The sequence below is a fragment of the Gracilinanus agilis genome, chromosome 6 (genome assembly GCF_016433145.1).
Source record: "Gracilinanus agilis isolate LMUSP501 chromosome 6, AgileGrace, whole genome shotgun sequence".
In the NCBI taxonomy this organism is placed as follows: Eukaryota; Metazoa; Chordata; class Mammalia; order Didelphimorphia; family Didelphidae; genus Gracilinanus; species Gracilinanus agilis.
In genome coordinates this window covers 48,340,084-48,366,426 of record NC_058135.1, presented here as the reverse complement: position 1 = coordinate 48,366,426, position 26,343 = coordinate 48,340,084, and the positions used below count along the sequence as shown (strand labels likewise).

Genomic DNA, 26,343 nt, shown 5'->3' with positions numbered 1-26,343 from the left:
ATTGGAGTTTTAATAATTCTAGGTTCTGTGTTCCCTGTTTGATAAAAAGGAAGTGATAAGTATGGTCAAGAAAAACTTGGGGTATCAAAATTTGGCTTAAACTCTCTTGACTGGAGAGCAGGCATTGAAATTATGAAGACCTGAGTTGAAGTCCCACCCATTCTGGCTGTTTGACTTTAGGGAAACCCCTTAACCTCTCAGTGTCCCCGGCAACTTTCTAAGACTAAAAATTATAAGAAAAGTGCTCCCTGCCCTGATAAAGGGAATTTCCTTACTTAAGAGTTGCTTTATGAAATCAGAGGTTCATCACCTATCCCCAACAGCATGTAAGGTTAAATTCCAAATTAGGGTTTTTAGAACACCAAAGCATTTTTATGTGCATCAGCTCAGAGATTTAATCTCATTTAGTACATAAGTTGATAGATGCTTTCTACAAAAGCCACAATGAACAGTAGGAGACAAAATATTATTCAAGCTATTTCACCATCTTAGAACAAAATTTTTCAGCTCAAAGAAAAGTGAAAAAAAATTAGGATACAGTATTTGAAACCCCCTTCACTTCTCCAGTATTCAAATAGACTGATTGATTCAAAGAGCCTTGAAGAGAAACTAAAGTGTTTCTTTTTCTGTGACTGATTTGATGGGGTGGAATGGTTGAAATAAGCTTTCATCTATGGAATTTCCAACTTTACCAAGGCTCACATTCCTGACCAGTTAATCAAGACTTGCTTCAGTGCAGCTCCCCAGCAAGACTACCAGAAATTTGTTCAAGGGATGCTTAGATTTGCAAACATGGGTTTGCCAGTCATGTCCCATGTTTGGGCATATTCCAGCTGCTATGGACTGAGGTCTCTACTCCTCTGTTGTGAGATACACATGGCATGCTTCCAGAGTCCTCTTTTAGCTAGAGGCATCCCTTTTATGCCACTTATCGTGGTGGATGGGTACAAGGAAGTCAGAGCACTGCAATTCTCTGGGTTAAGTTCTCAGAAGAGGATAACCATACACTTGAATTCAGTCTTACATTCACCTAGCCTTAAAGAGAAGGGGACCACATGTGCTCTCAGTCACCCACCCAGGCAGGCATAACAGTCAGATTTCCCCCAAACTATGGATTTTGTACTTCATCCATTTCCACAATGCATCTGTCTCTTCCTATCCCATCTCCATCTCAATGACTTGCCTTAGATCCTTAGCCATTGTTACATCAGGCTCTGACTGGAGGATACCCAGAGAAGTTGTTGATTGAAACAATCTAGGCTTCGGTGATTCTATCCCTGTTGCCTCACTGTACTGATTCTCGCCTTTGACTGAGGAAATCAGAAACTTTCAAAAAAAAATCTCAACTTGCTAGCTTTATCCCAAAACTGTACTGCCCTCCCCATTCTTCTTTAAAATTCTTAACAAACAGAAAAAAGGAGCTTGTGAAGGTTATTAGGGAACTGATAACTAATCCAATCCTTTCCATGACTTCTCCCCATTTCTGGTGTTACTAATTCTGACACTTAGCACTATCTTCAAAATTACAATGAACCTTACCAATAGCAACCTCAGTCCCCCTCTAGGTCTTGCCATCAGGGTGTTGGTACAATATATAACAAACAATACAAATCAAGACTTAAAATACCTAAAAGTCCACAAATTCCTATTCCAAATACAATCAATCTGATCTCAACTGCAGTCACCAGTGTCCTTCTGAATGTCATGTTCAGAGACTGTCCCTCTAAAGCCTCAGCTTTTCAGGAGACAAGTGGAGCTGCCAGTTCCTTTGGCTGCAGTGAGTTCATCCTTTTTCAGTCATCTTCATAGTTGTGTCCATTGCTAGGAGAACCCAGAAGGGGATCTCAATCCATCATCTTTCCAGGTTCAGATCAGGTTCGTTCCCTTCTTTCTTCTACTAACTTTAGGATCATTTTCTGGCCTCCTCCACCATGGTGGCACTGGCAGCCACAATCTGAATACATGTAGGCCACCCTCTAGTTACTGGATTCATGATGTTGTACAAGGAAGCCACTGGCCTCTTCTGTCCTCCAAACATCTCCCAATATTCAGGAAAGCAAGGAGATAGAGACAAATAAGCTTAAAATGCATAAAATCACATTAAAAACACATAAAATAGACCTGTGGCACTGGACTTAAAAAAATGAAAAAGTTAAACAACTTTGCCTCAGGTTCTCATTCTGTTCCAACTCAACCTCCCAGATCAGCAGGAGAAGGAGACAGGCCCTTTTTCAACTCTTTAGATTTCTTTGGCCCATTCCCAGATCTTTACCTGTATCAAAATCAAGGTATCTAGAACCCACTGGCAGGCATTAGGTTTTTCAGTTTTCAGATCTTCAAGCCAACTTCCCTGATTCATTCACTCTCAGACTCACCAGATCTTTCACTATATCTTTTTTGCGATATCTTGTGAATCAGACCCTAGATGGCATCCAAAACTCAGCTCACCAGCCAAGGCCATCCTGCAGATGAACCAGGGGGATATGGACACACAAACCCAAATTCTTGTCACAGCTCTCTCTCTCTTCCCCATTTAGACCTTCTCTGCTTTTTACTGTCACCTACTTATCCCTTCAGACTTGGAAGCTGGCAGAAGATCGCTGAATTATCCCTCTCTTGGAGGGAAGGGGAACACCAGAATGAACAATGGGACATACTGCCAATCAGGGGAGGCTGTTAAGGGTTTCTCTACTGCTCCAGGAATCCCAGATGAGCCCCGACTAATGGTGGACCCAATCACTTAAAGAAGTTCACAAACAGTCCAGAAGCCAAAGTAGAAAATAGCAGTTTATTCTTTCACAAAAGGAACATTCCCTAGCTTTGGGTGTCTAAGGAAAGTCAAAATATTGGGTCTAGAGATTCAGTTTATGGTGTTTTCCCATCAAAAAGCTCCTCCTCTTTTGTAAGTGGAGAGGCCAAGGGTTTTGTTTTTAGAGGGGTATTGGGAAGTGTACTAACTTCTATCTAGGTTCTTAATACTTCTCATGAGAAAGACACAGATTATATGCTACTCACAAGTAAATCCATAACCCTATGAAATTTATAACTCACCTTAGCATCTCAGGACTCTCTCCGAGAGAGCAAGATTTCCCTCACTCCTTAGTTTCCCATACTTATGAGATTATAGGTCTAGTCCCTGTTCCTTCTTAAACTAATCATGCAAAAGGCAATCATTTAATTCTTATATTCTGAGTATTCAATGGTAGGTATTGATATGTTGTTGTGTTTTGGAAGAAGGGCATATTCAAAAATATCAATGTGAGAACTGGCCTTAGGCAAAGTTGACAGGGGTGTGATTTGAACTAGGATAAGTTCCATGAAATTAAACATAATGCCTAATGGTCTGATTAGGTACCTGATGGTTCTGACCGTCCCCAGGAATATTCTATTAAACTATTGCTAATCACTCATAAATTACCTCAACTAAAAGCAGTATGAAAGGAAATAAGAGTTACAAATAGGGGTACAAAAGAGGAGGGGCCCCCTGGCACTAGTTACAATAAGGGCGCTGTGAGACAAAAGGAATATGTTATTATTGAGGGTTAGAGGTACTCTAATAATAAACCAACTAATTCCATTTACTTAACAGTAGAATTTATTGATTTTTATTGATTTTCATTTTTCCAGATTACATGTTGATACAATTTTTAATACTTGTTTTGTGATATTTTGCAATCCATGTTCTTTCCTTCCCTCCCATCCTTTACACTCCCCAAGAAGGCAAATAATATGATATTGGTTGTACACATGCACCTAAAATAAATATCTCTATATCTAGTTTAGAGAAAAATTCATGGAGGAAATAAAATGATGAATAGTATTCTTCAATCTGCATTTTTATTCTGTATTTTCCTTCTATGGCAACGGATATCCTTTTTCCATGCTGAGTCTTTTAGTATTGTCCTGCACTTTTTCCTTGTTGATGATATTCAAGTCATTCATAGTGCATCATCATACATTATTGCTGTTATTATGTACAAAGTTCTCCTATTTGTAGTAGAATTTAGCCTGGTCTACACTTCCCTTGTAGAAATAATATTTGTCACCTTAGTATAACTGATTCCATTTTAAGTCTCCATTTTGAGAATGAAATATTTTGAGTAATTTTGAAGTATTTTGAGTTTTTCGAGAAATTGTTTTTAATAATAACATATTTTAGTAATAGAATTAACTTTAATATTAATTAATAATTAATACGGTATGAGTAAACAAAACATGTGTATTGTTAAGCAACTGATCATATGTGACCCCTCTGATAAGAAAGACCATTAATGAAAAAAATGTCATAAGCAATTTTATTAGTAATTTGTGATTGCATGAGACAATATGTGGCTAACAATTTATGAACATTCATAGACTGAAATAAAACAAACCAAACAAACAAAAAGTGGAGATGCCACAAGCATCTACCTATTTCCAGATCACTAGGACTTGTTCCTATATTTGAAGTCATGTCCATTGATCACAAGTGCAAAGCTGATTGATTGGTGAAGACTTATCACATGACCAGAGGGAACTTTGTCATGGGGAATCTCTAAGCACTGAAATCTCTTGAGAATCAGATTCCTGGGTGGTTCTTAGAGCAGGGCATTATTATCACACTTTGACCAATATACTTTTATTACTAGCATTGAGAGATGGATCTCTACTATTTTTTTTGCAAAAGTGAATATACATACACCCTTACCAATCTTCCACCTATGAGACAATACACCGAAGTACAAGGGTTTAAAAAAAAAAGTGAATATACATAAAAGGAAACCACTTCATTTTGTCTATTCCATACTCCACTATTCAAAATGTTCAGTAGCTAAATAAATGTCTTCCAATAAGTATAATAAACTCCTAATCCTGGCATTTTAGCCCTTCACTATCTGGCACCAAACATGGGTTCAACCTTTATCTTCTACTTTTTACATACTCAGTATTTTAGTCCAAATTGCATTCTACTTCCACTCTTATTTTTTATTGTTGAGACCTATATCTGGAATTAATTAATTCCTTCTCCTTTTCTTCTACTTCATTTCCCTTATCTTTCCTTTGAAAATTAACTCAGATGGTTTCTCCTTCATGTAATCCTCTCTGTCCCTTTCAGATGAAAGTGATATTTCCTTCTTCAGATTTCTAGTAACAGTTTTACTGCTTTGTCTCAGAGTTCTTTGTATATACTCATTACTTGTCCCCCAGGCAAAGCTCCTTGAGAACAAAGTCTTTCTGGTACATTGTATATCTTTGTATTACTTGAGACAAGCACAGCATCTTGAATATAATAGAAAACTTAACAAGTATTTGTCAAATTGAATTATTATTGCATTAAAGTATATTATCACCTTTCAATTTGATTTGAACTTTTCAAAATTTCAAAGAGCAAATGTACAAATACAACATATTATTATTAGCTCTCTACTTAAAATTTTTTAAACATTCAATACTAATCTCTAATGTGAAAAAAATTCAGAACACTTCAAAATTTTCTAACAAGTTCAGCTAATTCTCTATGTTCTTAGCAGGCTGTTCTACAAGAAAGGTGGTACCTAGAACAAGAACAAGAAATTATTTAGCTGTGAATAGCTATCTTGAAAATATGTACTTTTCCTTCTTTGTACTTAAAGGAATAGAAGAGAGAAAAAATAAGAAAAATCGTTCACAACAAAGAAAATTTATTCAGGAGAAGCAAATTAGCTAGGAAATTACCTTTAGGAAAGACAAGAAAACCTATTAGGGACCTAATAAAATTTGGTAGAATCTTTAAATAGTTGGTATGTAAAAATCTTTGTTGGTGTGAGAAACAGGTCCTGACAAGATGCTGGACTCCTCTTATAAGCCTGTATATTGGAGCAAGAAGAAAAGAAAATTGAGTTGTTTCATATTCCTAGCTTAAGCTGCTTTTCTCCACCTCCATATCAGCAGGACATGATGAGGAACACATGATAAGTTATACTTCTTTAAGAGGCTAACAGATGAAGTTGCTTTATTTTAATGTGAATGATTGGGGCTGCATTGTGATCAGCTGGCTCTCATGACTAGATTATAGCTCTCTAGGAACCAGCCAATGGCAAATAAGGGGAAGGACTGAATCATGATAATAAAAGGGAGTCTGCAGTGCTTGCTTTTACTCCTTCTATTTGCTTGGGGGCTATAACACCTGTAAAGCTGGCTCACGAGAACCCATTCTCACTAGAAGAAAATAAAAGAGCCTTTGCCACATTAATGCTGAGTTAAAGATTTTTTTTTGAGTAGGTGGTTGCTTCTCTCAGTTGGAGTAAATGATATTGATCATAAACTATATATTTAATTATAAGTTTAAATATATGTGCATGTGAATGCACTCAACTGTAAGTCCCAGTATCTCACTTAACTTGCAGCATAAATGAGGAGAGGGGCAAGAGAATGCTGAGGCACTGATGCTGCTGGAAATACATGGAAATACACAAATAAATTAAATGGTTGGCCTGTGAATGGATTTTACTATAATTGTATTCTCTAAGCCTGGATAATTTAGAGAATTGTTATTGCTTTGTAGAGTCTCTTCTACCTAAAGATTACAGATTTCCTGGGGGGAAAAGAGACTGATCTCAATGGAAAGGTTTGTAGTTTCTTTCTCAAATGATCTAAAGCAATGATGAACGAACTTTTTAAATTTTTTTTTAATTTTTCTAAAATCCTTACCTTCCACCTTAGAATCAATACTGTATATTGGCTCCAAGGCAGAAGAATGGTAAGGGTAGGCATTGGGGGTCAAGTGACTTGCCCAGGGTCACACAGTTGGGAAGTGTCTGAGGTCAAATTTGAACCCAGTACTTCTTGTCTCTAGGCCTCACTCTCAATCCACTTAGCTACCCAGCTGCCCCCTGGACAAACTTTTTAAAGAGTGGCCAAAAGAAAGGAAATGCTCATCTGTCAGTCTGTTTCTAAGACAATTCTTTTGAAGTTTCATTGTATTGTATCCTACTCATTGTATTCGTCAGATTAGGAATAATGTCCCACAGCCAGATAGAACATTTCAGGGGGCCACATCTGGCCCCGCAGCCATAGTTTGCTTATAACTGACCTAAAGGATGTTAGTGTAATTCAAACATCAAAATCTTTTCAGAAATAAAACTGATTTTTTCATCAATATGATTAGAGAAAAGCAAGAAAGTAAGGAATTGTAATGATGCTGGCTTCTAAATAAGGTCACATTTGATGCTTTTGTATAAAATTACAAATGAATATTTGTTGTAGTTCTAATTTGATTTGGTTTACAGGTATTTACAGGTACTTTATTCATCATTGTATCCTTTGTACCAAATACCTCATTCATTGCTGTCAAAAAATTTGCCTTCAAATCATTGTCTTCTTTTTCACTTAGAGTCAGCTCTCAGTAATTCAGAGGATTGTTTCCTTGGTTTCTCCTTTACTGTAGGTGTTCTTAACCTTTTTTGTCTGTCAGCCCCTTTCCCCCACTTTTAGCAGTCTGGTAAAGCCCATGGGCCCATTCGATGAATCATATTTTTAAAGTACATAAATCCATAGGATTAAAAAAAGAAAACAATTATTCTTAAGTCATTATCAAAATATTTTAAAAATTCATTGATCCACTAAAATCTATCTACTCTAGCCTTGGAAGTCTGTAGGGCCACAGGTTAAAAACCTCTGTTGAAAGGGATTTAATAAGGACTGGAAGAGATGAAACCCAAATCCTTCTACTCTAATCATCTTGGCAACTCATAAGTTTAGTGATAGAGCAAGCTGAAATTGTCAGCCAAAATGAGATTTTTAATTATCTGTGGAGTTCAATTATTTATGTTCTTCTGATGCCCTGTTAGCTCAGATAATCAAGAGTTGGCAGGACAGGCTGTCCCTGAATTACATATACTCAACTTACTTGCAGCCACCCAGGAGCCACAGTCATGCTTCTTTCCATACTGGTGTCTCTAACAAACATTGAATTAGGATTCAAACTACCTGGCCTGCCACTTACAAGCTGTGTGACATTAAGTAAATTGCTTTACTTCTCTGAGGTCTCAATTGTTTCATTTGTCAAAAGAGAGGGGAGTCATAGCAGAAGACATCTAAGATCTATCCCAGCCCCACTTCCCCATTCTATGACTACTCCCTGCATCCCCTAACATCTGCTATTTGGGATGGTCCAGGGAGAAGCCTATATTGCTAGGGGTGGAAAGAATGTGAGAGATAAGTAGGAAGGATAAACTCCCAAGGAGGCTCATTTCCCCTAATTAATTCAATCATTAGCTCCCCTGAGCCTAAATCCCAGTCTTCTTAGCAGTGTCCCTAGACCAAACTTCACTTTTATCTAAATTCTTCATCTTAGAATCCTCTTCCTATGTTCTACTCCAGAACTTCCTTTAACCCAACTCCATTCACTTGCATGTTCTTAGATAAATTACTATAATTCCTTCTCCCTCAACTTCATATACAAAGCAGGGGAAATTGGCCTAGGTGGCCTTTGTTGTCCTTTCCAGCCCTCAAGTTTATACGTTACTTTTCTGACAATAATCCTCTGAGGCAGAAATAGCAAGTATTATTATGCCTGTTTTATAGATGAGAAAAATGAAGTAAAATAACTTTTCCTTGATTCTACAGCTGATGCCTGATACTGTGTCCAGTAGGGCATGGTAATTCTCAACAAAGAATTGTTTTATGCTTTCTTTCTCCTCTGTTTAATTGTGTAATGAATAAGAGGAGCTGGAAATCTAGGCAGGCTGAACTGTCAATCATTCATGGAATCAAGGGACTTACCAAGCAAACTGGCAGTACTCCCTTGTTCCTCTCTTTGAAGGAACAGATCTTCTTTTGTAGCTACCTTCTTTTCAAAATGGTTTTCCCTTTCCAAGCAATTTTCTCTTCATCCCCTACAGAGCTACAAAAACTTTTAAAGACCCAGGTGGCAAAAGCCTACTGACAAAAATAAAAAAAAAACATGGAAAACCAAAGTTGGTGCTTGCTCCCCTTGGTACGTGAGGGCTTATACTACCTAATGATTTTCTCTTTATTACTATATGAATCCTGAATTCATTGACAGGCTCATAACTGTTTGATACCATTATCCCATTTTTTCCAACTTCAATAAACGTTTATTGAGCACCTACTATCTGCCAGGCACTGTACTAAACACTGAGAGTACAATTACTAAAATGAAAGACAGTCCTTGCTCTCAAGGAGCTTATAATAATCTAATGGAATGGGTGTGGAAGAGAGAAGACCAAGAGGTATCCAGTTTAGTGGTATCTTATTCAATGAAGCTGAAACCAGCGACAGCAACAGATGCTTAGCAGAATGACCAAAAAGCCCACTTTCTGCCTTCTTTTAAACTCCCAAGCCAAGTTCATTCCAAACCAAACAATGAAGTAAATGGCTCACCATACAGAGGGAAAGGAAAGAAGACCAAAAGGACACAGATCTTTCCTTCTAGCTGTGCTTGAATCAACAATGCAGGATTTATTCCATCTATATAATTTGCACTTGCAAGACCATGGCTGTCCACACCAAGACTCCATTTTCTAAAAGACTGGTGCCTAAGCACATAGGAAGTTTAATCATGATAAAAAATTGTTCATTTTGAGCGGATGAAGATAGAGAAGGGAGAAAAAGGACCATTTAAGAGGTGAGAGTGAGCACATAAAGAAGGATTATTGGTGCAATGTCCAAGATATATAAGTTTTTGAGAATCAAATAGGAGATGCTTGATTTTGTAGGATCTTTGTGAATTTTCTAAGTGATTGGCACATGAAATGTTTCATATTTATTTCCTCTTCTATTAGCATGTGAACTATTTGAGAGCACATTTGAGAGCACATGGTTTTCTATTAGTCTATATCAGCAGTTAGAACATTGAATTGTATAGAATAAGGGTCTCTCTCTCTCTCTCCCTCTCTCTCTCTCTCTCTCCACATGCAAAATATACTTCCACATAAGGCATGTTGCAATAAAAGCAAGAAAAATAAAGATAAAAATACATACTTCAATCTGAATTCAGAATTCATCTTTTTTTTATGGTGGAAGATAGCATATTTCATTAGGAGTCCTTTGGAATTGTCTTGGACCGTTATATTAATCAGAGTTGCTAAGTCTTCATAGTTTATTATCTTTACAATATTACTTTTACTGTGTACATTGTTTTCCTGATTCTGCTCACTTTACTTTGCATCAGTTTGTATAAGCCTTTTCAGGTTTTCTAAAACCATCTTTTTCATCATTTCTTTTTTTTATTTTTTAAGCATTTATTAATACTCATTTTTAATATGGTTACATGATTCATACTCCTCCTTTCCCCTTCACCCCCCGCACTTCCCCCATGCATGGCCAATGCACATTTCCACTAGTTTTGTCGTGTGTCCTTGATCAAGACCAATTTCCAAATTGTTGGTAGTTGCATTGGTGTGGTAGTTTCGAGTCCACACCCTCAATCATGTCCACCCCGACCCATGTGATCAGGCAGTTGTTTTTCTTATGTTTCCTCTCCTGCAGTCCTTCCTCTGAATGTGGGTAGCGTTCTTTACCATAAATCCCTCAGAATTGTCCTGGGTCATTGTATTGCTGCTGGTAAGAGGTCCATTACATTCAATTTTACCACAGTATATCAGTCTCTGTGTACAATGTTCTTCTGGCTCTGCTCCTTTTGCTCTGCATCTGTTCCCGGAGGTCTCTCCAGTTCGCCTGGCTTTCCTCCAGTTTATTATTCCTTTTAGCACAATAGTATTCCATCACAAGCATATACCATAATTTGTTCAGCCATTCCCCAATTGAAGGGCATACCCTCCTTTTCCAGTTCTTTGCCACCACAAAGAGCGCAGCTATAAATATTTTCGTACAAGTCTGTTTATCTATGATCTCTTTGGGGTACAAACCCAACAATGGTATGGCTGGATCAAAGGGCAGGCATTCTTTTATAGCCCTTTGAGCATGATTCCAAATTGCCAACCAGAATGGCTGGATCAGTTCACAGCTCCACCAGCAATGCATCAATGTCCCAATTTTGCCACATCCCCTCCAACATTCATTACTCTCCCCTTCTTTCATTTTAGCCAATCTGCTAGGTGTGAGGTGATACCTCAGAGTTGTTTTGATTTGCATTTCTCTAATTATTAGAGATTTGGAACACTTTCTCATGTGCTTTTTGATACTTTTGATTTCTTTACCTGAAAATTGCCTATTCATGTCTCTTGCCCATTTATCAATTGGGGAATGGCTTGATTTTTTATACAATTGCTTTAACTCCTTGTATATTTGAGTGATTAGACCCCTGTCAGAGTTTTTCGTTATAAAGATTTTTTCCCAATTTGTTGTTTCCCTTCTGATTTTGACTACATTGTTTTTGTTTGTACACAGCCATAGAAAGACCTAGAAGAATCTGAATGCTGACCAAAACCTGTAATTTTTTACTTTATTTCTTTCATGATATTTTTTCTAACATGTGTGATATGTGTCTTCTTTCACGATATGAGGCATATACAGATTTGTACTGTATGAGGGCACTGGTATGAACTGTATCAGACTATTTGCTGTCTTGGAGAAGGAAGTGGGAATGGAAGGAGGGAGGCAATATGGATCACAAAATGCCAGATAACAATTGTTAAACATTGTTTCTATACGTAATTTAAATTCTTTTAAATTAAAACAAAAAATATTATCTTAGTTGGTCCTCACAGTGACAAATCTCAACAGGTAAGTGTTATTATTATCCCCACTTTACAGTTTACAAAACAGAGGTAAACTGATGCTTAGTATGATCCTCCACTCAAACTCAAATCTTTCTGATTCAAGGTCCACTCATCTATCCAGTGAGCCACCTAGATGTCATAGATGTTCTTTTGGAGCTAACAAAATAATAACTGTGAGAAAGCAGTAGGTAGAAAAGAGGGTCACAGAAAGAAGAAGTCTTCGATTCAAGTCCAGACACATAATAGTCATGTGACTCTGGACAAGTCATTTAAGTTCTCAGTGTTTTAGACAACTCTATAAAGCAATAAAATACAGAGAAGGTACTGGCCTGTATTGGTAGGGGAACTTTCTTCATCCAAGGAGTTTCCTATATTAGTGAACCATAGGTCCCAACCCTATCTCTGTCCCTAAAATATGTAAACAAATATAACACAAGGTAAAATATGACACAGATAGGGATAGCTAAATGGTGTAGTGGAGAGAGTGCCAGACCTAGAGTCAAGAAGATTCATCTTTCTGAATTCAAAATTCACCTCAGAAACTAGCTTTGCAATCCTGGGCAAGTGGCTTAACCCTATTTGTCTCAGTTTCCTCGTATGTAAAATGAGAAGGAAATGATGAACCATTCCAGTATATTTTCCTAGAAAACCCCAAATTGTGTCACAAAGAGGCAGACACCATTGAATCATAGTAACAAAAATCTGACACACATAAAGTAGAGAACTCCAAAAACACTGATTTTAGATGGGAGAGATTACTATTATCTGCAAAGATGAGGGTTTCGAAGGTCTGCAACCTTTTTGGCTGTGAGAGCCATAAACGCCTGAGGTAGGAGGAGGATGGAGGCTGAAGGCTCTGGAATATGGGGTGGGGGCTGAAGGGTCCCCTGAGGCACATCCTGGGGCTCTGCCCGGACTGGCCAGTTGGGAGGTGGAGCCAGATATGGCTCAAGAGCCATATGTTTCCAACCCCTTAGATCAATGAGAAGGCATTTTCAAAAGTGAGTCTGGAAGAAAAGGATTTAACAACAACAAAACATTTACTAGAAAATAGAAATTGACATAATTCCTTTTTTGGATCTGAGCTCAATAGCAACAACCTAAAACATCAATAACAAAGTCCATGAAATGTGTGTGGAGTCAGAGGTTCATCTTTGCCTCCAGCATGGATCTGTCTATCCTAGTGATCTACCCAACCAAACCAAAGATCTTTAACCTCTGAAATTCTCACTTTGCCTCCAGAAGCCTTGGGCAATGCTCTGTGGGCTTATTTCTTTCCTTCCTCTCCCTCACACTTCCACCATGGTCCTTGCTCTCCTCAATCATAATTTGTACCCTGGATATATGATCCATGACAAATGACCTCCTTGCTATATGTCAGTCGATCAGTAAACATTAAGAGCTTATCATGTGCCAGACAACATGAAAAGGGTAGTTCTTGCCTTCAAGGATCTCACAGCCTAATGGGGAAGATAACACATTAAAAGAACCTGAAAGTCTAGGAGTGAGGTCAGAAAGGCTGGGGCATGATAAAGGACAGCACAGTAGAAAATGATGGGATGGTCTTGGACACCCTCTTTAAATGGAAGTACACACCATTGCCCATTCTCTACCTTCTCCAGCCAGAGAGAAGAAAGGACTCCCACAGGTGAGGGAAGGAGAATGCCTAGAGGTGTGAGTATTCCAGTTGCAATCTTTAAAGATAATGAGATTTTAGAAGGGCTTATATGGTACAAAGGAGTAGTCAGGTAGGAAAAAATGAGGTGGCTCCCAACTCTGTCTTCTATGTTCATGTTCTTTCAAGAATTCCTCCTCAATATATATTTGAGTATAGAAACACAAGAAATGTTTTCTCTTTCCTTCTAAAGTATCAATCATATCTAGAATCCAGAGTATTCATTAAAGAGCAAGAATAATTACAATATGCCTCTCAACATTCTGCAAACATGTCAGGATGGATGAACTCTGCATGATATCTAACAAGACAATGTAGAAAGACCATTTTTCTTTCTTGCATCCTACCAGGTAGTCTAATTGGGTCACAGTAGGGTTCAAAAGTAATTCTCTTTAAAGAATTCATTGTTAGTGCTCAAGTGGTTCCTCAGAGCATTGGTGATATGCTGTAAATAAGCTACAGGTGAAAAGGAAAAAAGAAATGTTATATCTATAGAAAATTATATTCCTTTGATATTCCTTCTTTCATTCAAATATCTGTTCTTTTAAGTCTATGATTTTTCTTATACATATTTTAAAATCTTGTTTTTAATGCTATTTTCTTTGGATTAAAATCTATAAGACCGATTCTGTGAAAAAGGTTTTTTTTTTCTTTATTTATCAGCTATCACATTGAAAATATTTTTTGCTATTTTAGTGGATACCTGAACTTCTTGGGGCAGCTAGGTGGTACATTGGATAGATCACCAGGCTTCCTTTTCCTGAGTTCAAATATAGCCTCACACAGTAGCTATGTGACCCTGAGCAAGTCACTTAACCCTGTTTACCTCAGTTTTCTCATCTGTAAAATGAGCTGGAGAAGGAAATGGCAAACCACTCAAATAGCTTTGCCACAAAAAACCCCAAATGGGGTCACTAAGATAACACATGAAAAGAATCTAAAAAATTAGGAGTGAGGACAAAGAGGCTGGGGCATGATGAACTACAGAAGAGTAGGAAGTGATGAGATGGACACCTTCAGACATTCCTGAAACATGATTGAACATCTGCACTTCTAGGAAGCTCATGTCTTATTTGCAATGGCTTTTAAATTGGCGTTAATAGAAAATTTAAGTTTTGTTCCACAGACTATTCTGTGACATTTGATGGTGGGTCTGACAAATGCTCCTTTCCCTTTTTCAGCTTTTGTCCCATTGCAGAGATCCAGTTCATAGAACTTGTCCTGCACACAAGAATAATGAGTTACACCCATAGTTGTAACAAATTATCTTGACTTCTTTTCCTGTTACAATTTTTCTCTGACCACTTCCTGCCATTATCTCCTCGTTCCAACCCCTCAACTTTTACTTGGTCACTTAGCTTTTATGTAATTATATATATAAAGGAACTTCTTTGTAAAACTGGTTTCTGGAAATGAATTAATATTTCTGTCTTGCATACTTATTAAGCTGTGCTACCCACTTTGGACCTCTAGGTCTCCTCTCCAAATGAAAGGACTGGACTTCATGATCCCTAACATCTCTTCTAGCTCTAAATCTATGACCCCATGACCTCTATTACTTGCTAGAAAATTTCAGATCTTTCAGATAAAGACCTCTGTTACTCCAAGAGACTCTTTGCCAGATGCTCCTCTATTCCATTCACCACAAAATTGGGTGGAATTTCCATGCTATTGAGGTCAAAGAACTTGTTTTTTTAATATTTTTCTTTTTCTCTAATTCTGAAATTTAATTATCAATACATACATTTGCAAAGGATATGTTTGTCTTTGTTTGCAGTCGAGATGTGCACTGGGAACTTAGTGAGGAGAACAAGGGCACTTTGAGATGTCACCGCAATAGAAGTGGGGAAACCAGGCTGTACATATGTGAAATAGAAAAATGAAAAATTTCAAAATTTTAATTTCCTCAAAGGTGGGACTAAATTTTAAGGTACTAGATTAGACATGCAGGTGTATATGTGCACATATATGTATGTTTTCATACATGTAAACACATACAAATATGTACAATGTCAGGAATCTCACCTTTTTTTTAACTGACCTGTGATTTTATTGGTGTGGGTAATTCTAATTTAGGAACTTCCTTCTGTCATTTCAGATTGGTGAATACTTTGCCATTTATAGCTTTATAGAGTTGTCTATTAGCACAGAAATATAACTGACTTGCCCAGTTATGTGTTAGAGTTGAAACTTGACCCTAGATCTTAATTCTGAGGCTTGACCTTTCTCCATTATGACTCATTGCCTCTAACTTTAAAAATAGTTAGGTAAAAATAATTTATGGGAAAAGAGGCTTACAGTGGATTTAATTATCCTCCTAGCCCATTCCAATTGTTCAGTGGTTTTCCCACTGTCTGTGAGGTTGAAGTCCAAACTTTTTATTGAATTGTGGTCTATCTAGGGTCTGACAATGCCTGTCTCATTTCCTATTCTCACAGGTAAGTTTTGAGTACTAAAGTAAGGCTAGCTACCTCTCTTTCATGGTTTTAGAGGTATCAATTAGAAATCAGGGATGATTTTCTCATTCTATTGGATCAAGCCCCTACCAAGTGTACTTCCTCCCAAAATTGTTAGTTGGAAATTTGGGCAGCAGCTTCAAGTAGCTTTTAGAAAAGGGATATGTGCTCATTTGTTACAGTGAGAACAGTTGGCACAACCCCATCCCATCAATGACTCACTCTCCCATATCTATAAACATAAACCTGAGGAAAGTCAAATTAAGCTTAGAGAGTACATGCTACAGAAGATTAACTAACTCAGAGATCCCTGTGACCAAAAGTCCTTTTTCCCCTTACAGGTGTTTTAGAAGTTCCCCTTGAGCATGGTCCACTTTTATTTCCAGACTCCTTCTAGAGCCATCAATCTACCTCTAATCAATCCTTTGCTTCCAGTGAAATCCCTGAACTCAGATGGTCCAGTTATGATACTAGGACACAGATGGGAAGATGGTTTCAATATCTTTCAGGTCCTTTGAAACTCAAGTCAAAGGACTAAGAAGGAAACTTGGCCTAAGACTATTCCTTCCTCTACCCAGCTTCTGTTAATTCATACTCAGGGGTTTTACTAAAACTCCAAACTCTCAAGAGACTCTAATTATGATCTATCTTGAGAAAAAAACAAAACAAAACAAAAGAAAACAAAACAAAAAAGTCTTCTATACACAGTGTCAAACCAACTCCAAGGACTTTTCACAATTACTCTGAAGATTATGGCTAATTGATTGGGTATTTTAATAATTGGGGCGGGATTACTTGATTGGGTATATCAATCCATATCATTCTTTCATTCAAGGTCCTCTATAATCTGGTCCTACCTTAGCTATCCTAAATTATATCTGCTTAATCTCCAACATTGGCATGAAATGAATCTGAGAGTCTTTCTCTCCTCCCTTTCTTTCTTTCCCTCTCCCTCTCCCTCTCCCTCTCCTCGTTCTCCCTCCTCCCTCCCTCTGTTCCTCTCTCCCTCGCTCTCCTTATCCCTACCCCCTCTCTCTCTCCCTCCCTCCCTTCTCTCTCTGCTCCTCTTCCTTCCCCCCACATCTGTTTGTCCAAATGCCTGTCTGCCTGTCTCTATGTCTCCCTCCCTCTTTTCACTGTCACTATCTCTTTTTTTTCCTCTGTCACTCTGTCAGTTTGGCTCTGGCTCTGTATTTCTGACTCTCTCCCCCTCTCTCTTTCTCTCTATTGTTTCACTTTCTACTACATCTCCCCTTTTCTTTTTTTGTCTTTCTTCCTACCATAGAAAAGAAGGGGGAAAAGGATGTGCTCATTAGTACCAACCATCACTGCCCCAGCTACTGCCACACACAAATGAATTTTCCAGGAACTTTTCAGCAACCTAAAGGTTGTGATAATTAGTTTCACAACACATTAAAAACCATGATGTAGAAGCTTCCAATGTTATCTGTGTCCCTGAACAACTAATTTACAATATGAGACAAACTTTTAGCTTTGATGAAATTGGTAAAGTATTAGAGAATGGTGATAGCAGTGTAGACCCCTGCTTCTGTAATGAAGAAACTTATTCTAGATGCCCGACTCCCTGAAACTGTGGAGAGCTACCTCCTTGGTGAGTAATCCAGTTCAAGGAATCTAAAGGAATAACCCTTTTATTCCCAGGTAGGACAACCAAATGAGTGGCTGCCTCAATCATGAAATCTATTATAAAATGAAACAACTGCTTCTCAACATTAAAGGCTACATTTTATTAGAGGGAGACTGAATCGAAAACCAAATAGGGAAGCAGGACAAATAACATTTTTGCTTTTCAACCATTTTTCAGTTGTGTTTGACTATTGCTGATCCCATTTGGAGCTTTCTTTGCAAAGTCACTAGAGTGATTTGCCATTTCCTTCTCCAGTTCATTTGACATATGAGAAAACTGAGGCAAACGGGGTTCTTAAATGACTTGTCAATGTTTGCATAGCTAGTAAATGTCTGACACCAGATATGAACTCAGGAAGATGAGTCTTCTTGGCTCAAGGCCCAGTGATCTATCCACTCAGCAACCTACTAACAACATTAGCACAAACTGAAAGCTTGAAAAGGGAACTGAGGAAACTATTGGCAATTGTGGCAACTGTCACACAGCAATGGAAGATTTAGCCTTCCATTTATTGGAACACATAAATAGTATGAAGTCTTTCACAATGCCCACAGAACTGGGTCATAATATTGGGGCAGTAAATAAGCTCTTAAAAAAAGGACAAAGAATAGAGTCAATGGATACAAAGAGTTTGATATTTCAAGAAATGACAAAGAAACCAACTGTGGCTAGCTATTTTTTTTCCCACCCATTCTGTAACTGAGGCAAAAGCAGAAATCCACAGTTACATACTGCTGGTGGCATTCTAACAGAGAGAAAAAGCCTCCTCAATGTGAAAGCTACTGAGGGCCTCTTGCCTAAGAGCAAAAGAAGTCAGAGACAACCCGCCATTTCAAATACTAGTAAGCAGGAGAAAAAAAGGGACAATATCATGATTGAAACTGAGAAAGTTTAATGGAGAGCTTATCCACAAGAACAAGATAGGCATAATAGCATGGCAGTTACCTCACATTTCATTTTGGGGCCTCTATTTCTTCAGCATAATTTTGGACAAATTTTCTGTTTTCTGGATAGAGAATGGGCAAACTCCTTTACCACATATCCTCAAAATTCTAACTCTTGAATTTATTTTCTTCCAAATTGGATGATATGTGAGTCTAATTCAGTGGGAGGATGAGTCTATCATGTTCATCAGCTTTTGTCACCCAAACCCTCCTTGGCCTGGACAATGTAATAATAATCAGGAACCTTGGACTTCCCCAGAAACTGAAAAAAATATTGAATAAATATTCAGTATTGACACTCTTTACTATTACTTTTTTTTTAGTTCAGTAGTACTAATATGGCATCAGCTGTTTCAAAAAGAAAAAAAATGTTAAAATTATGTCTAGTTAGAGTAGAAAATGTTTTCAAAAGATTCTTTTCCAGTTGTACAGTATTTATTTTCTAAAATTTGACTTTCAAATATTTGTATCAGCATTATATCCTTTCCAGCTTAAGAACTCTAAACAATGCAATGATCAACTACAACCTCAAAGAAACCCATGATGAAATATGCCACCCATCTCCTGAGGAAGATGATGGACTCAGGATACAGATTGAAACATATATTTTTTGAACATGGCTAATGTGAGAGTTTGTTTTGCTTACATCTGCATATTTTAACAGTCATTTGTTTTTCTTTTTCAAAGTCAGAAGAGATGGAAAGAATGAAAACAGATTTTTGTTCATTGAAGAAAGAAATTAAAATTAAATAAAAATCATTCCCATCATTTGTGAACAAAATATTTACAACTGATGCCAGTGACTTTCAGCAACCAGAAAATAAAAGATAATTGGGGGGTTATATTCACTCCTTTGATCATGGATCTTATCTAAAATCTTTTTTACAGAAGAAAGAGTCAACAATTTTTAGAACTGGAAAGGACCTTGGAGCTCATATCCTTTTACCTACTCATGATATAATTGAAGCTAAGGACCTGTGGGTTTGGGTTAGGTCATATCCAAAATCCATGCTAACTCTAACCATGTGGCTTTAGTAAGTTGTTCAAGGTCACATAGGCAGTTATGTAGTAGAACTGGGACTAGAATCTAGGTGTCCTAATTCTCAGTTGACTCCTATTTAAAAAGGAAGGCTGCTTCATTAAAAAAGAAAATGTTTTTTTTTAAAACCATTCTAGATTATTATGGCAAAAAGGAAGATATGGCATGGTTTAATGTAGTTTATTTTCCTTTGTTTTGCATTTTCCCCAGTAAGTGGGGAATGAGGGCATGCTATTTTGTTCTTACCCACATAAATTATGTGTGTCTATATGAGTTTATCTAAATGTGACTTACAGATAGGCAAGAATAGACCTCTCTACAAAAACTGCCGGGAAAATTGGAAAACAGTATGGGAAAAATTTTATTTTGATCAACATTTACAACCTATATCAAGATGAGTATTCAAAACAGGTAAATGAAAAATATAAAGAGTGAACATAGAATAATTTACCTTTCAGATCTGTGAGAAAGGAAGGAATTTAAGACAAAGCCAGAGATAGAGAACATTATGAAATGTAAAATGAATGATTTTGATTATATTAAATTAAAAAGGTTTTGTACAAACAAAACCAGTGCAACCAAAATTAGAGGAAAAGCAACAAACTGTGAAAATATTTTTACAACAAAACTCTCTGACAAAGGTTTAATTTCCCAAATTGGAAAATGAGGGGATGTCTATTTATTGGGGAATGGCTGAACAAATTGTGGTATCTGTTGTTGATGGAATACTATTGAATTGAAATGAATGATGAACTAGAGGGTTCCTATATGAATTGGAAATACCTCCAGGAATTGACGCAGAGTGAAAGGAGTAGATCCAGGAGAACATTGTGCACAGAGACTGATACATTGCGGCACAATCGAACATAATAGATTTTTCTACTAGCAGCAATGCAATGACCCAGGAAAATCCAGAGGAATTTGTGAGAAAGAACACTATCCACATCCAGAGAAAGAATTGTGGGAATAGAAATGCAGAATGACAGAAAAACTGAAGTCAGAGAAAGTATGCATAAAAGCATACATATCAGAATACATGCTAAAGAATACATAGAGGAAATGAGATCTCCCACTGGGAATGAGATAATTCAGCTACACTAAGAGCACTGGAGTCATTTATCTTCTCTCAGGAAGTTGGAAGCCAGAAGAGACCAGAATTTTTCTAGCACAGGATTTCTCATCTCTCCTTCTCCCAAAGGTAGAGATTAATCTCCATCAATGAGGAGAGAGTTGTATATATCATTCTAAGTCCAATTTTAAGATTTTGGCATTTGGGAAGAAGTCCAGGTGAGATGCAAAGAAGGATAATGTAGTTGTGTCCCTACTACTGAGTTTAGATTTAAGCTTAGAGATTAAAGGAGGAACTAGCAGGAAATTTATTCATGAGGATACATTGTACATATCAAAAATCAGTGATAACAATTTATTATAAATTTAATAAAGACTTGTGCCTTCCAGAGAATTCTTGTTTCATGGAAATTCTGAAAATTGGCTCCCACTTCTAAAAGAACTAGTAATTCAAAGGCACTGAAAAACTCAAGTACTTCATCTTTTATAGAGAAACTATAATGGCAACAATAAACTGAAATCTCTTAAATACACTGATGTTTTTATTTGTCTATCACATATACTTGATCTAAGTATGCTTGCTCATGATTATTTGCTGCTCTAACATAAAACTAGAAAGGTAGATGGGGCAGTCGAAGAACTTGGAGTCAGGAAGATCCATTCAGTCTTAGATACTTACTAACTGTGTAACCCTTGGACAAGTCACTTATTATCTGGCTGCCTCCATGCCCTCATTTGTAAAATGGAAATAATAATACTACTTCATAGTGTTTTTGTGATAGCAGGTGCAAAAATGCTTGTAAACCTAAAAAGCCGTATATGAACAAATGCTGGTTGGGTTTAATTATGACCTGGGACACGTTGTCTAAAATAATTTCTACATGAGAGTTAAAATAATGTAAGCTTTTTGGAGACAGGGCAGGAAATGTTTCATGTTTGACCTAGCTAACAGATGCTATCCAGTAGATGGAGGCATCCTTCCCTATTGGAGGGAGAGCTGTATTACCAAAGCAGGAAGATTCAAGTTCTGCCTTTGATTTTCCAGCTGTTTCACTCTGTCACAAGTCACTTAAACTCACAGTGCTCTTGGCACCCCTCTAATGAATATAGTCTGTAGGGCTATAAAACAGATATATAGGACGTGGGGAGAGGAAGATATGAGTTGGACTCCTGTTTCAGACATTTCTTAGCTGTGCAGTTTGGCTTCTTTGGGCTTGTTGTTTAATTTCTAAAATGAAGATGTCTAACTCTAAGTTGCAAATCCTCTAAATAGCAGATAGAAATTGCATTCATAGAGAAGTCCCTATAGTGACACCTTAGGTTAAGTTGTTGTTTTTTAATCCTAGCAACTAATAGAGTGCCTTACCAAAGTAAGTACTTAAGAAATGTGTGTAAAGTTAATCTTTTACTTAAAAAAAATTTCTCAATCCACATGCACTTATATGGTCTCTTCCATCCAAACATTAAAGAAAAAGCAGAACCTTTATAACAATTAGGTATAGTCAAGCAAAACAAATTACAATTTTGCCCATTTCCAAAAATGTGTGTCTTATTCTGCACATTTACTTCAGCAACTTCTTTGCCAGGAGGTAAGTTCCATTCTTCATCATCATACTTTGGAATCATGGGTGATCTTTGAAATGATTACATCTCTTAAGTCTCTCAGAGTTCTTTGTCTTTACAAAGTTGTGATAAACAGAAATCATTCTCCTGTTTATGCTTGTTTCCCTTGACATCAGTTAATACCAGTCTATTACAATTTCTTCCAAACGATTCCTTTCATCATTTCTTATGGCATGATAACATTCCAGTATTCCAATATTCCAGTGAAATGATAATTTGTTCAGCCATTAGTTTCCAATTTCACCATAAAAAGAGTAATTATGTTTGTCTACCTCATATAGTTTTCTCTTTTTTTTTATCTCTTTAAGGTATTGGCCTAGTAGTGATATCACTTTATCAAGAAGGATGTGTAATTCAGTAATTATGAAGAATTACAAATTGCTTTCTAGAATGGGTGGAATCTTGGCCAACTCTAACCACTAAATGTTCTAGGGGCAATTCTTTGAGATTTTGAGATGCACAAGAGCTGTGGACCTGTACTGGTAAAAGGAGCATCTAGGTACATCTAGGAGTACCTTAGACCAGCAAAATTCACCATCCCAGTCCCAGTCTCCCTGTAATGCTTACATTCTTTCATTCTTGATAAAGTATAAGCTTTTTTAGGGCAAGGACTGGATAGTCTGGATAGCCCAGAAATTGATAGGTTCTAGCACTGGAAAGGGCTTATTTCAACTTGCCTCATTTTCCGAAAATGAAATAGAGGCCAAAATGAGTGAAATCAATTGCCCAAGGTAACACAAGTAACAAATGGCAAAGTCAGAAATGGAATTTGGGTCCCAAGACTCCTAAATTCAGCGCTACTTCATTGTCACCATGACGGAGTGGAAGTCTGAAAGGCGAGTCAAAAATAGGAGAAAGATAAAACAGAGGTAGGAGAAAGTAGTGGAAGGATCAGGGAAGGAAGGAGGGAGCTTTGGGTGAAAAGTGCAGGATGCCAGGTCAAGGTTGGGGACGGTTTCACTTCTGCAAAGAAAGCTGCTCAGGGGATCTGAGTGGGGCTGGAGCACTGGGGCTGGGCTTCCGGAGAAGCCAGTGGCCTGCTGGGGGGCCCCTGCGGGGATAGGGGAGGAGCGCAGCGCAGCGGAGCATATTGACAGGCGCCCTCCAGGCCTGACACTCTGTCCACTCTCACCGTTCTCAGCACCCTGGGAGAGACAACGTGGGTTCTCGCTGCTACAAACACCGCTCCAGAGCATCGCAGTGCCTGTCTGCTGCTACAAACACCGCTCCAGAGCATCGCAGTGCCTGTCTGCTGCTACAAACACCGCTCCAGAGCATCGCAGTGCCTGTCTGCACAGTGCTCCACTCCGTTCCGCTCCTAGAGAATGCTCAGCAGCAGCTTGGTGCCCTCAGGTGGGTTCGTGGGCGCTCCAGGGAGCGCAAGGCTTGGAAAGCTTGACCCAACCGAGTTAAGGATAGCTTGAGGGTCAGATGGCCATCTGTTGGGAAATAGGAACTTTGGTCTAAGCTCCTGACACTCGCCTGGAACTCTGTCTTGCTATCTACTCCAGGAGAGTTCAGAAAGGTTGCGGCTGCCCTCTCACTTTCAGCCCTTGCTTCTTGACTCAGTGAAAAAGGAATTTCATTAGTAATTAGAGGATCTGGGTTCAAATTATGAATCTGCTATCCACTAATGAAGTTGTTCTAAACCTGACTAGTTTAAAATATATAATATATAAACATATATGTATATGTGTGTATGTATATATATATGTGTGTGTGTGTGTGTGTGTGTATTTCCCTATGCTTGATTTCCTTTGTCATTCTATTTATTTTGTTTTATGCATTAATTTTTCTCCTTTATCCATTCATTCATTATCTTACTTTCTGGATGATCTTTGGCAAGTAACAGAACCTATCATAGTCTCAATTTCCTCATTCTCACATTGCTGTGGGAGATTCATTCCATTCTTACCAGGAGATCCAGGGGTTCATAAGGGCTGCAAAAGGATCTACTAAAGAACCCTGCTTAGCAGAAAATCTTTTTGTTTTAATTTCTCCTTTGTCTTCCACCCCATTATGGTGAAGATGAAGTAGTATTGAACTTAAGAGTCTTGGGACTCAAGTTGGATTTCTTGTGTTACCTTAGGTGAGTCATTTCACTCATTTTGGCCTCAGGGACTCTATTTTTGATCCTTGATGCCCTGAGAAGGGTGGCCAGCTCATAGTAGGCTCTCAATAAATAAATAAATAAATAAATAAATAAATAAATAAATAAATAAATAAATAAATAAATAAATAAATAAACAAACAAACAAACAAACAAACAAACAAATAAATAAATAATAACTATTCATATCTCCAAGAAGTCCTCTACAATCTTACAGTGATTTGTGGATTTATCAGACAACCCAGCTGATACTGGACCTTTCCTTTACCCATAAATACCAAATAAATACATAATGTAGAGGAGTTAATTCCTCTCCTCTCCTGTCCTCTCCTGTCCTGTCCTCTCTTCTCCCCTCCTCTGCCTCTTCCTCTTTCTGTCTCTGTCTGCCTGTCTCTCCTCTTCTTCCTCTTCCTTCTCCTCTTTCTCCCCCTCCAACCTCAGTATACTCATTTCACTTGTTGTAATTCCTGACTTGATGATGGAAGGAGAGTAAAAGCTCCTCCATATCCCCAGATCTTTGGTAAAGAAGCAAAAAACAGCCATTAATGTAGTCATAGTAGACATAAAGTAGTCAAAGTAGACATAAAGAGTCATTGTCATGAGGGTAATTTTTAGTAAACATCGAAACAAAGATGGTACTTCTTAAAACTAAATAGAAATTGTGAGGGAAGAGGACATGGATTCTGGGGGAAAATTAGCCAATTGAAATGTAACATGTTGTTAGATTGTGATTTAGACTAGAACTTATGTAACGTGCTTATAAATTGGTGTAGAGACTATCAAGAAGTGCATCATACACAGAAATGGGTGTTGTTCTCCTTGAGAGAGACACTTGGGCTTCAGCTTGAAGGAATCTTTTTGCCCATCCTGCCCTAATGAGATTTTCCATACACTAATAATTTCTGGGGCCCCCAAATAGTTCACAGTGTAGTACAGAGAGAGGGGGTCATGTTAGTTTTTTCAAGCTTTTGCTGAGTTCTGAAATCAGTTAGGGGTTTGGAATCTTGAAGGAGAGAGTCAGTTTTTAATTTGAATTAAAACTTTTCATAGGACCATAGACCTAGATGTAGAAAAGATCTCAGAGGCTATTTATTCTAACTTCCTTCATGGAAAGATGGAAAATAAGCAATGATGATAACTCATATTTATCTGATGCATATATTTAAGATCTGCAAACCCCTTTATACATGTTACCCAATATGATGATCCCTACAATAACCCTGTGAGGTAGGAGCTATTATTATTTCCATTTTACAGATGAAAAAACCCAAGCCAAGGGAACCATAGGCAGTGACTTGGCTAGGTCACCAATAAGTATCTCTAGGTAGGATTTAAACTCAGAACTGTAGGGCGAATATTTTATCTAGAATATCACCTAACTATTGCTAACCATGTTTTGTTGAAGTGAAAAGTAGAAGAAACATGGAATACAAAAAACAAATCTTGTTTAAATAAATGTTCTAATTCTTCGAAACTTTCTGTAACTAGCTTGCTGGCATCTTGAAGGGTGAACCTTGAGCTCCCAGATACTATGCTTTAGAAACTTGCTTAAATAAAATGGAGTATAATTTTGTTTGGGCAGCTAGGTGGAACAATCTGGTCTCTGACACTGACTAGCTGAGGGATCCTGCACATATCATTTAACACTGTTTGCCTCAGTTTCCTAATCTGTAAAATCAACCGGATAAGGAAATGGCCTGAACCAAATTTGGCTGAGAATTGCCAAACCACTCATCAAAGGAAAACTATGAAGCCCTGATTCCTTTAAAAAGTACTGAAGAATTTTAAACCAAATTTGATTTTATGTTACCTACAACACACTCATACATTTTTGTTCTGCCTCCTTTCCTTTCAATATGGTGATATATTAAATGCTTTGGTAACTTCCTTATTTGGTTAGTGTTCATGTTTAGCATTCTTTTATAGCCCTTTGAGCATAGTTCCAAATTGCCAGCCAGAATGGTTGGATCAGTTCACAACTCCACCAGGAATGCATTAATGTCCCAATTTTGCCACATCCCCTCCAGCATTCATTGCTCTCCCCTTCTTTCATTTTAGCCAATCTGCTACGTGTGAGGTGATATTTCAGAGTTGCTTTGATTTGCATTTCTCTAATT

General features: G+C 37.6%; 1 protein-coding gene across 1 annotated transcript in view; it reads right to left on the bottom strand.

The window, feature by feature from the left end:
- BANK1 (B cell scaffold protein with ankyrin repeats 1) overlaps positions 1-2,461 on the bottom strand; it is a 485,106-nt gene extending 482,645 nt beyond the window's left edge. The window contains exon 1 of the mRNA XM_044681628.1: positions 2,449-2,461. Coding sequence (XP_044537563.1) covers positions 2,449-2,461 — 13 coding nt within the window. The remainder of the gene's footprint in view (positions 1-2,448) is intronic.
- Between the last annotated feature and the right edge of the window lie 23,882 nt (positions 2,462-26,343).